Source organism: Rhinatrema bivittatum, chromosome 8 (genome assembly GCF_901001135.1).
Source record: "Rhinatrema bivittatum chromosome 8, aRhiBiv1.1, whole genome shotgun sequence".
Lineage (NCBI taxonomy): Eukaryota > Metazoa > Chordata > Amphibia > Gymnophiona > Rhinatrematidae > Rhinatrema > Rhinatrema bivittatum.
Window position 1 is genome coordinate 82,926,642 of NC_042622.1, and position 12,584 is coordinate 82,939,225.

The 12,584-nt window shown below is 48.1% G+C and overlaps 1 protein-coding gene across 11 annotated transcripts in view; it reads left to right on the forward strand.

The window, feature by feature from the left end:
* USP20 (ubiquitin specific peptidase 20) overlaps positions 1 to 12,584 on the forward strand; it is a 211,290-nt gene that overhangs the window by 113,118 nt on the left and 85,588 nt on the right. For 9 of the 11 annotated variants that reach the window (XM_029614272.1, XM_029614271.1, XM_029614270.1 and 6 more), the window contains 3 exons: positions 8,211 to 8,319; positions 8,714 to 8,816; positions 9,169 to 9,240. In XM_029614272.1, the coding sequence (XP_029470132.1) occupies positions 8,211 to 8,319; positions 8,714 to 8,816; positions 9,169 to 9,240 (284 nt within the window). Of the gene's footprint in view, positions 1 to 8,210; positions 8,817 to 9,168; positions 9,241 to 12,584 lie in introns of those variants that run through there. The other 2 variants (XM_029614276.1, XM_029614277.1) reach the window with 2 other exon arrangements.

Below are 12,584 nucleotides of genomic sequence, written 5' to 3' on the forward strand. Positions count from 1 at the left end.
CATATGTCCATCGCAAAATATATGAATAAAACGCCGCCCCCGATGGCCTCTAGAACTACTAAAAAAGACAAAGAAAAAACGCGGGGCTCTGAAGCCAAAATGGCCGCCGCCGCCGTCGGCGAAATAGCTGGGGATCCAGCACCGGCAGGGCTCACGCTGCCTGCTATCGAACAGGTTATTAAAGCAGCATTGGATGAAAAACTTGCAGGGGTAAAGGCTCAGATAGGAGAGGTGCAAGCTGCAATCGCTGAATTTTCCCCACGGCTGGAACAGGCTGAGGGCAGAATTTCAGTCCTAGAAGATGACGCACTTAGAGCTGAAACTAAAGCTGACAATCAGGGGAAATTAATAACCCAGCTCCTAGACAAAGTAGATGACTTAGAAAATAGGGAGAGAAGAACCAACCTGCGCTTTCTGGGGTTCCCTGAAGATTTGGAGGACTCTGCCCTCGGAGAACTTTTAGAACAGTGGCTCCCGGAGGCATTAGATCTGCCACAGTTCAAAGAGTCCCTTAAAATTGAAAGGGCTCATCGTTTAGGGGCAAAAAAGACAAACATCAACAGACCACGGCTAGTCATAGCAAAGTTTCTCAGCTTTACCCATAAGAATGAAATCTGGAAAGCATACCGGCGCAAGTCTTCTGTTTCCTATGGGAAACATCACATCCGGATTTTCCAGGATTATTCTGCACGAGTGTCAGACTTGCGCAAGGGTTTCTCCCCCATATGCTCTCAGCTCTTTCAGCGAAAAATCAAATTTGCCCTCCAATACCCAGCGAAGCTCAGGATCTGGCACAATGATAAGCAACAGCTTTTCCAAACACCCGATACTGCGGCTGCTTTTTTGAAATCCGTCACTCCTCTCTCAGACATAGCAGACCAGAGCTAAACTGATCGGGGCACGGAATTGTTTATGTCTCCCTGATGTTTTTGCTGCCATCATGGATGGCTACCGAGAGAGGTTGGACTACACGCACCCAGTGGGGGAGGGGGTGGACTGAGCCCCCATGTCGTTACTCTATTTTTGGCTTGGACTTCACCTAAAATGCTCTGGATCTCCAGTCAGTACTTTTACTAATTTCTACCAATTGTCGCATAGCATTCTGAACTCACTTAAACTTTAAATTTCGTCTTCTGAGGACCAACGACTCACGAAATAGAGCCACAGCACTCGTACACTAATCAAATGACCTCCATGCCTCCAAGATTGAGGCTTTTTGCTATACAGGATCACAGTCCACGGGGTGGGGAAAGGTATAAGGGGGAGGGGAGGGTTGTTTTCAGTAGACCTAGTTCCTTTTCGGTAGTCACTAATTCTTACACCCAACAGTATTACCACCTACTGCAACCAGCTGTTCTGCAACAACATCACAGACGGAAGGTACACGCCCAGAAGAGAATCCAACCCTATCTGACTGGAGGGGGGGCCAGGCTGGGGGTCCTCATCTCCGCCGTCATTTGGGCATGTTCACAACTGTCTCAGCAAGTGTCTAACTGGTCTTATGCCTAACTTGATATCTTGGAACGTTAATGGGTTGGGCTCGCCCATCAAGCGTCGAAAAGTGCTGGACCATCTCAAGCGTCTCCATACTGACATTGCCGGACTACAAGAAACTCATCTCACTATAACCGAAAGCCAAAAACTGCAAAGAGACTGGGTCGGATCTTGTTTTTTTTCAGCTGCAGTCAACAGAAAGGCGGGGCGTTGCAATTTTGATCAGTAAAACGGCGAATTTCCAAATTGTTACCAGTATAGCGGATCCAGAGGGTCGCTTCATCCTGCTGGTTGGCCATTGGAATAACTTGTTGGTCACGTTCTGTAACGTCTACGCTCCCAACGAGTATTCGCACTCCTTTTTTACATCCATTTGTAATTTACTCCATACACATGCTCAGGGGCAACTTATTCTTTTAGGCGACTTCAATTGTGTACATGATACCTCCATCGACAGGAGCCCCCCGCACCAGAGACCATCCACTACGAATAGGAAGGGCATCGCTTTTCTCTGTCATCAACTTCGACTTCTGGACGTCTGGCGTGTTCTACATCCCGGCGAATTAGATTATACCCATGTTTCACGTTCTCACCTGTCACTATCCAGGATTGATTACATTCTCATCTCACAAACTCTCTTTTTCAGGATACAGAAGGCATCCATTGAAACGCAGGTGATTTCGGATCATGCTCCGATATCGCTTTGTTTATCCTCTCCCTATATTTTACAAGGGGACCGCATTTGGAGATTCCCGAGTTATCTTAAGGACGATCTTAAATTTAAGGACTATCTACAGCTTAAGTGGACGGATTATATGAATAACAACCAACAACACATGTCCGATCCCCAACTTCTTTGGGAAGCAGGAAAGGCGGTATTAAGAGGAGACATCATCGCCTATGTCCATCAGCGAAATAAACAACTAAACAAGAACATACTGTATCATGAGCAAATGCTTGCAAAAAGCAAACATGACCTAAATATGTCACCATCCATTCAGCGTAGAAAAGCATACTACAGTATCCTTGGCAGCCTGAATGCACTCCTACATATGAGAGCCCAAGCTTTCCTTCAGAAAGGAGACCAGAACCTATTTCGATTTGGAAACAAATCAGGTAAATTGATGGCGAACCTAGTCCGAGCTGCCAGGAAAAAAACGTTCATTACTAGCATGCATACCACTGCTGGGACCATCACCACTGATCCACGGGAGATTTGCGAATCATTTCGCACGTTTTATGAACATCTCTACACCCCAGACCATGGGAAGGGGGACGCAGAGGAGAGAGATTTCTTTCATAATCTGACACTGCCACACCTCAATGGCCCTCAACAGGATTTTCTCAACAGACCGATCCAAACTTACGAGGTCTCTCAGGCTATATCTTCCACTCAGGCTGGGAAATCTCCGGGACCTGACGGCCTGCCCTATGATTTCTATAAAATACTCCACCACCACTTAGCTGTCCCCCTTACCAACTTTTACACAGCTGGTCTCGCAGAGGGCCATTTTCCTCCATCTTTTAACACAGCTCACATCACAGTGTTACCAAAACCTGGCAAAGACTCTCTGCAACCCTCGTCCTATCGCCCAATATCGTTACTAAACTGCGACCTAAAGCTCCTAGCGAAGGTCTTAACAGACCGCCTGAACGTTCTATTGCCCTTTTTAATATCACATCACCAGGTGGGGTTCGTAAAAGGAAGGTCCCCACATGCCAACATTCTAAAGCTGGTGGCAGCCATGGAAATATGCCAATCTCAACAAATCCCTGCTCTAGCTATAGGATTTGACTCTGAAAAGGCATTTGACAGGGTAGCCTGGTCATATCTTTTTTCCACCCTTCAACGCTTTGGAATTTGCGGGAATTTTCTGCAATACCTTCAACTGCTGTACTGTGCTCCCACTTCCCGCATACTGGCCAACGGTTTTTTATCTAACGATGTTCGCCTGGGGCGTGGGGTGCGACAAGGATGTCCATTGTCCCCTTTACTTTATATCCTAGCCATCGACCCCTTGCTGCGTAAATTGGACCAAACTTCGACCATCCAAGGTTTTGGGGGGCCGCGGCAGGTCTTCAAGATAGCGGCCTTCGCGGATGACATCTTGGTTTTTGTTACCCAACCCGTTACCTCACTGCCTGAAGTGCTACGATTGCAGCACCAGTACGGTCAATTCGCAGGTCTAAAAATCAACCTGGATAAATCGGAGGTCATCGACGTCACGGGTTCTGTACGCAACATATGGACTGGGGACTTTCCCCTGCGTTGGGTAGCTAAGGAACTCAAGTACTTAGGAATTCGCATACCCATTCATATTAACCTCTTATATCAGGTAAATATTCAACCACTCTTAGACCAAACCACCACAAAGTTACATCAATGGGCATCCCTGCCTCTATCGCTCTCTGGACGGATTCAACTGGTCAAAATGATATTACTCCCTAAGTGGCTTTACATTCTGCAAATGGCCCCTTTGTGGCTTACCAAAAAGGATTACAAAACATTTTTGAAGGCACTACGTCTCTTTCTGTGGCGGAGCAAAAAAGCACGACTACCTATGGCAGTACTGATGGCTCCGGTGGATGCGGGCGGTATGGGGTGCCCGGATCTGCTACTTTACAATTTAGCGTGCACTCTGCGTTATGTATCTGATTGGCTATACTCCACATCAAAGTTTGTTCCTTACGCCCACCTTTTGGAGTGGTACAGTGTTACAGCTTTAAATCCACTATTGCATTTACCATTCACCAGGCTCCCAAACCATCTCAAAAACTATTTACTATTACGCACCTGCCGGAAAGCCTGGATTATGCTTTGCACCAAACATCACCTAACATCTCGCATGACCCCCTTATTACAGATAGTAGGTAACCCAATTTTTGAACCTGGATACTACAAAGGCCCGTTCCACAGATGGCGAACAGCGGGACTCACCTATGTCTACCAACTGTTCGAGGTGGCTACGGGTCGACCATTAACGTTTCCTGAACTACAAGCAGCCTATAAGCTTACAAACCTGGACCACTTTGCCTATCAACAAGTTAGACATTTTATCCGCAGCTTAAACTTCTCGATGCAGGTCTTACAAATTTCTCAGCGTATACAGGATCTACTTCATCCGGGTCCAGCAAAAAAACTCTCCATTTCCAAAATGACGAAGTCCTTACTAGAGGTATCACCCCTGCCACACCTAGATCAGCTATACCATAAATGGACGAAGTGGCCTACTTGTACAATTACGTTGGATGACTTCAAAAGAAGTGTTGTAGCTACGTCTGACTTCTCGGACAATGTATTACTTCGGGAAACCCATTACAAATTTATGTGGCAAGTCTATATTCCACCCACTCGAGCCTACCACATGCGAATTGTTCCCACCAACAAATGTCTTAAGTGCCAGATAGCAGCTGGGGATTATTACCATAGCTTTTGGGACTGCCAAAACATCCTATCCTTTTGGACACAGATTTCTAGCTTCTGTTCGCAATTGCTACACACAACGTTACCTCTCGATCCCTCTCTTTGGCTTTTTGGAATGCTGCCAAATACGATTGCATTCTTGAGTGACCCTCATCATTCATTCTTAAAAAAAGCCGGCCTGATAGGGAAAAAATCTATACTGCAGACTTGGACGTCCCATCTCCTGCCAACCCAAGACATGTGGTTCAAACAGTTGGTGCACCTCTGTGCGATCGAACTGGCAGTAGCGCGGACAAAAACTGCAAAGACTTCGACTCTCATACCGCTTATCTGGGCCCCGTTAACAGATTACTTGTCACCCACGATTCAGGTCCATCACACTATATTGTAACAATAATAGAGTGCTTATTGGACCCTATCGATTAATTCGCTTTCTCTCACCTTACTGTCTGTCTGCACATGTTTCTGATTATGACTCGAACTCTGATTATAATCTCGAGTTTGATGTGACCAATGCAGAACTTCATATGCTAGTTATTATCAGCCTCAGATTGAAATGGAACTAGGAGGGAGAGGGGGAGGGGGGATAGGAAGGGGGGATAGGAGGGGGGGTATATGCATCTATAAGCAACTAAGAAAGGAGAAGCCAAAAACCACTAGGACTTCATGGAGGGAATTGTTAATATATGTTTCTTTATTTTATTACCTGACGGTTCGCATGTCTCAGATGTTTAATATGGTTAGACAACAACGCTGCTTTCCTTATAAGTCTGTATACTGTTTTGATGTTCAGCGTTATTATGTATTTGTACCATCAGACATGTACAATGTTGACCTCCTGTGTTTTTCACTGTTATTTTATTGCACTGATACTGTAATTCTTATTTCATAAAACACCAATAAAACATGGTTTCAAAAAAAAAAAAAGTTCACTTAGAGAATAGCCACTGCCATTAGCAATGGTAACATGGAATAGACTTAGTTTTTGGGAACTTGCCAGGTTCTTATGGCCTGGATTGGCCACTATTGGAAACAGGTTGCTGGGCTTGATGGACCCTTGGTCTGACCCAGTATGGCATTTTTTTATGTTCTTATGTCTTTCCTGGTGGCTGCTTCAGGCCAGAGTGGAGCGTGGTGTAGATTTGGAAGTTCCGGATTGGGTGGTCACTACTGATGCCAGTCTGTCAGGCTGGGGAGCAGTGTGCCAAAAGCAGGCAGTGCAGGGCTAATGGTTGAGGAAAGAAGCTTCCTGGACTATCAGTCGGTTAGAGATGAGTGGTGCGGTTCACGTTACTTGCCGTTCTGCCTCAGTTATGCTGTTGTCCAGTGAGAATTCTGTCGGACAATGCAACCACAGTGACTTATATTATCCACCAGGGGAGAACAAGGAGTTGAGCAGTGGCACAGCAAGCACAGGAGTTGATCCTCTGGGTGGAGCAGTACTTGGAGTGGATAGCGGTGTCACACGTTGCCGGGGAGGACAATATGCAGGCGGTTTTTGAGTTGGAAGGCGTTGGATCATGGAGAGTGGGAGCTGTTGGAGGTGGACATGCATCTCGTTTGCAGGAGATGAGGCTTGCCTTCTATGGACCTATTGGCGACCAGGGAGAATGCAAAGGTTCTATGTTTGTTCAGTTAAAGACAACAGCATGGGGCAGAAGGCATTGATACTCTGGTGCTTCTGTGGCCTCGCAATGTATTGCTGTATGTCTTTTCCCCATGGCCTCTGGTGGGCAAGGTGATACGGAGGATAGACATCTGGGAGACGTAATCCTGGTGGCTCCAGAGTGTTGTCACCGCCTTTGGTTCACAGATCTTGTCAGCTTGGCCATAGATGAGCCCCTGAGGTTCAGCTATCCGGAGTATCTACTCCACCAGGGCCCCCAAATTTTCAGATCAGGCGGCTCACTTTTGTCTTGTGGGTAGTGTTGAGCTTCCATGTTAATCAGTCTGGAACTTCTGGCTTTACCATGCTTGGATTCCTCTGCTCCACTTGCCAGGGAGCAGAGGCTTTTGGATGTTTGATGTGCATTAAGATACCTGAAAGTCACTAATGATTTCTGTATGTCGGATCGTCTTTTTGTTCTCTAGAATGGCCCAAGGAAGCGGCGTCAGGCTTCCAAAGCAACTATTGTGTGCTGGTTCAAACAGGCTATTCATTCGGTATATATTGCCAAGGGTCGGCCGATGCCAGTTAGTTTGAGGGCTCATTCGATACACTCACAAGCGGCTTCTTGAGTAGAGACTCAGGAGGTTTCACCACAGAAGATCTGCAGGGCAGCAACTTGGAAATCTCTGCACACTTTGCCAGACACTATCGCTTGGACTTTGGGGCTCCGAGTGCAGTGCGTTTTGGTGAGAGTGTGCTGCAAGCGGGACTCTCCAGGTCCCACCCAGTTTAGTGGACTTAGGTACAGCCCAGGAGTCTGGACTGATCTGGGTACATACAGGGAAAGGAAAATTGTTTCTTACCTGCTAATTTTCATTCCTGTAGCACCGCAGATCAGTCCAGACTCCCACCCAGTTATGAGGGGTGAGTTTCCCACTCGTTCTGTTTTTATTTGCAAGTGAAGCAGAGTTGTTATCCATTCTCTATGCTGTCAGATTTTATAGGTCTTGCATTTTGGCTTGGATACAGTTCAATACTGAGGGACTGCAGGTTGCATACTTAGTTAGTTATATACCAATTTCAATAAAACTTTTCCTGTCTCCATCTGCTGGCAGGGGTACAAAACCCAGGAGTCTGGACTGATCTATGATACTACAGGAATGAAAATTAGCAGGTAAGAACCAATTTTCCTATATATTGTAATATACATAACATAGTAATGATGGCAGAAAACGACCAAATGGTCCATCCAGCCTGCCAAGCAAGCTTCTTATCTGCTGTGCTGAGTAGGTTACCCCCATGTTTCTCTTTTAGTGAGTGATGAGCGTTCTTGAAAATTCAGATGGTACTTCTTGACATGCTTTGCTTATGGACTTGGCCGTAGAAGCAGTCCTGTGGCTTTTCCCCTTATGTCTGCGTATCAGTATCCCAGAACGTAAAAGTCAGGGCCCATGTTGGTTTTTGTTTGAATTCAATTCCTCCTCCCCCCTTCTCCCTCTTGTTGGTTGGTTGATAGGAGCTTATGAGTATTATTTCATAAACCTGTGCTCGGAGAGTGGGAGAGACTGTCTACTTTCTATTTCCATCGCTGCCTTTCATTTCTTGTTAGTAAGGTGTCTGCACTCTGATCCTACACTGGACCTTATTCTGCCTTCTGTTCCGTTCCCCCTGCTTACCCCACAGGTTCGGTGGTGGCCCAGCAGTGAATCACCTTTATGTCTGCTCAGTCTGTCAAGTGGAGATTGAGGCTCTGGCCAAGCGCAGGAAGATTGAGATCGATACTTTCATTAAAGTGCGTATGAGAAACGAAGTAGTCCCCAGCCCCGCGTTAAAGCGCAAGTAGGGAGGGGTAAAAACTTTAGAAACCCACCACCAGCCCCTTTCATATTCTAGGACTTCACTGGAAAAAGGTAAGATCAGTTAACACAGAAACAGCCCACATTCTTAGCAACTAGGACCCTCCCTGAGGAATGGGTCTTGGGGTAGTGCTCTCCTGGGATGTTGCCCTCAGCAGCACCAGGGTGAGATGTTCAGCTGCATTTGTGCCGCACCCACTGACAAGGTGGTATTGGAGCTGCAGGCGCATACAATCTGTGGCATTTCTTGATCTTGGTGGATAGAGAACTTTGCGGGGGAGATGTGACTGGGGAAAGTTGGTGTAATAATGAGCTTTTTTTTCTCTACAGTTGAATAAAGCTTTCCAGGCAGAAGAGTCTCCCGGTGTCATATATTGTATCAGTATGCAGTGGTTTCGGGAATGGGAGGCCTTTGTCAAAGGGAAGGACAATGGTAAGTTCTCTTTCTAATGTATAAGGTGAGCTGGAGTCTACTGGAATGAGCCTGGAATCATCAAACTCCTTTGTGGGACACTGGAGCCCGGATGTTCACTGGTGAAAAGCTGGCATGAATTCTACTGAATTGCCTTGCATTGATACTGCCATTTAACTCCTTGTACCAGGAGTGTTTATTTTCACCTGTGGCATTTCCCTCCTTCCAGTATACAGGCTGAGTTGAGGGAGAAAACTCCCAGCTCTGCAGTTCTAGCTCCCTCTGGCCAGGTTACTTAGGGGAGGGTGCAGGAATGTTGTCAGATGTGGTGGGGAAGCTTGCTCCCTCACCTCCTGGTTTTCATCCTTTTCAGAGCCGCCTGGAATAATTGACAATAGTAAGATTGCCCTAACAAAAGGCAGCAGCTATGTGCTACTGAAGCATGGTAAGAGTCAGACTTCCAGACAATGCTGAATCCCAGTGCTTGTTTTATTTTTTTTCTTCATGCCTTAGGTTTCAAGGCTTCCCTACCCCCCTTGTGCATTCTTGCAGTCAGTTTGTGGAATCTGTTTTTTTTTTGTCAAATGAACTTCATATTGATTTTTTAAAACTGATATCCATACAATAAAATATCTGCTGTCAGGATATACATGATGTTTCTAAACCAAATGTCACAATATCTCTGCTCTTAAATGCATATCTGACTATATCCCATAGGCAAAAGCTGTCTGTCCTTATTCACTAGGAGAGCTGAAATTTCCCTCTTTTTAAAGAGGGGCTGGGTAAGCACATGCCCCACATCACAATCCTCCTCCTTGTAATCAAGCAGAAATCTGATAGAATCAGTGTAGGCTGCCTAACTACTCAAACTGAAATGTACAGCAATAGACCTGTTTATGTGGCTTGCTTAGCATCAGATACGCTGTATTTTGTTAAAAACATAGCAACATGACTGCAGAAAAAGACTGTATGCCCATCTGTCCAATTCATTTAGCATTCCCTGTTCGTACCCGGATCAGTCCAGACCGTGGGTTGAGCCTCCTGTCCAGCAGATTTCCTGTACATACCCAGATCAATCCAGACCGGGGGTTTATGCACTCCCACCAGCAGATGGAGGCAGAGAACAAAACTTTGAGGAACTGTTATATACCAAGTGTGCCATCTGCAACTCCTCAGTATTTCTCTGTCTCCAGCAGGTGGTGGTGGTGCATACCTGCAGCTCTGAGCTGGGTTTGGATTTCTTGCTCCCCGAGGTATCAGGTTCAGTCTTCTGGACCATCTCTCGGGTAGAGCCGGGCGAACGGGGGGTTGGCAGTGCTAGCCCGTTTGTTCCGGACCCCTGATAACTAGAAGACTGGCTCCCTCAGCGGCCCGAAGGCTCCCTCTCCATGACCATTGGTTCAGGAAAATATCTCCGTTGGGGACAGTTGTTTTCTTCCTGTTGTCTGATTGAGTTAAGTTTAGTTATTTAAAAAAAAAAAAAAGTCGAGGTTTCTTGAGTCCAGCGGCTTCCCGGGTGAGTCAGTCTGCTCGGCGGTGCTGAGCCAGGCAGACCCTGAATTTCAGTTTTTCTGTGAAAGGAGAGCTAGCAACCTTGGTGGTACCTTCCCGAGGTGGTAAAGGGCATCCAAGCACACGACTCCCCCAGCTGTCCCAGGGCTATTTTTGGCGTGGCGGCCATTTTTGTTCTTTCTTCTTCGACTTCCTACGAGGCTCCCCAGCGGTGCTGGGGCTGATTTTGCCGACATTTTTTGGGGGGAAGCTTAGTCCTCTGAGGCAGCACTTTATTCCTCCCGAGGGGAGACCTCCCTTGGGGCCTTTTGAGTGGAGAAATGGCAGAAAAGTTGTTGGAGCCCTGCAAGGCTTGAGGGGTATGGTCTGCCTATTTGAACCCCCTTTCACTATGCACTGCGTGTGCTGTGGGAGGGGTCCTCGGCTAAGGGATCTAAGCCTAAGAAGGCTGTGCGCAGGGCAGGTTCAGGGCCTGGGTCCAAAGGTAGGACTTCTGCGCCCACTGCTCCCCCTGTGGGAAAAGAATCCCAGGATGACCCACCTCTGCTGTCTCCTGCAGCGCAGGAAGTGAGGCAGGAGGAGTTGAGGGACGCGGAGTTGGACTCTAGCGGTGATGAAACTGGCCCAGGCGTTTTTTCGCCAGAATTTGTGCTCCTCATGCATGAGGCATTCCTGGCAAGAAAGTTAGCGAAGTGCAGATCCCAGGAGGGGGGAGTGTGGGGGCCCCGAAGCGTCCCAAACTACCAGCGGCAATTGTACTTCCTGCACTGCTCTGGTGCGGGAAGATTTGGATGGCTCGGATGACCCACTGGGGGAGGAAGAGGTTCCCTCTCCCCCAGGGGACACCGCTGAAGATCAGGAAGAAGTCTCCCCGGACCTGGATGTGGGTGTCTGTGATCAGGGTCAGGTGGAGCCTGGCTTGGAAGGGGACGATCCCCGCGTGGTCCGGCTGTTCAAGAGGGAGGAGCTGCAACCCCTTATTCCCCAGGTGCTGGAGGAATCGGGGATGAAACTCTCTGTGGAGGAATCCGACAGTGACAGGGTGAACCCTGTCCTGGATGGCCTCCAGGATCCACCTAGTGCTTTTCCCATCCCGAAGAAGATTCAGAAGTTCATCAGTCGTGAGTGGGAGTCCCCAGGCGCAGGTCTTAAGGTCAGCCGGGCTATGCAAAAGTTGTATCCACTACTTGATGAGCATTTTCCTAGCGTGTAGCAGATGCACTCAGGACCAATGGGTATAGTGTACTCCTGATAGCAGTTGGAGACGGATCAGATTTCAATCTGACGTCAGCCCTAGTACATATACCCCTGCAGGAAGTGCAGCTCTTCAGTATTTTCCGTCTCCATAGCAGTTCGGGACTCTTTGCATGCTAGCACAGCGTTAGAGTAAATTTACAAAGAAAAACCCAAAACAAGAAGAAATCTTACCTCTACAGACAAGCCCCGCTCTCCTGCGGTGACACCCATTGGGTCCCTCCCCCAGTTGAGAATTCCCGAGGTGATTTCTGCGATCCCTCGGAGGTAAGCCTCGGTCCAGCGGCTGACCCTTGGCGGGGACCTAGCCCCCGACATCGGGTGAGGCTGAGAGGCAGCGGGTGCCACTTCGAGCGCAGTGGTGAAGGTATTTTCCCTCTCCCCCTGCAGCTGGACACCGCCCGGAACGAGATCGGGAAGCGCCGAGACAAGGTAAGGTAGAAATCTATTTAAAAGTCTCCGGTCTCCGAAGCTTGCAGAGTCGCACAGGTTGCCAGCCGGGACCAGTGCCACCAGGTTGATCTGCCCTAGCAGGGCTAGACCCCGGTCAGTTCCGAGGGTCCTCCCACGTGAAGACCCTCCGAGCTGGTCGCCATATTGTCCGCGTGGTCGCCGTCACCATTTTAATCTGTTCGCCGCCCTGTCTGCCATTCCGACCCGTGCGCACAGAGGTGAGCCGTGCGCACAAATACATTGTGTGCACATCGTCGCGCACAGCCACGCACTTACTGTGCTGGGAGCATACCTTCAATCTGGGCGCACAACAGCGTGCACACCTCCCTGAGCATGTACCAATCCTACGAGCACAACTTCGACGCACCGGAGCGCATAACTGTATTTTACGCGCACAAAGCCATGGCACCACCGGAAAAGAAGCTTAGGGCCTCTGCCCAGCATGCCACATTAGAGCTGCACAGCATGTGGAGGCCACCGCCCTGTGTATACAGAGCGATGAGGCCCTGGGGGATCCAGCCCATGGCCCCCCCCCAAGCCGGTGCCAGGTTCCAGCTCCTCAAACATTAC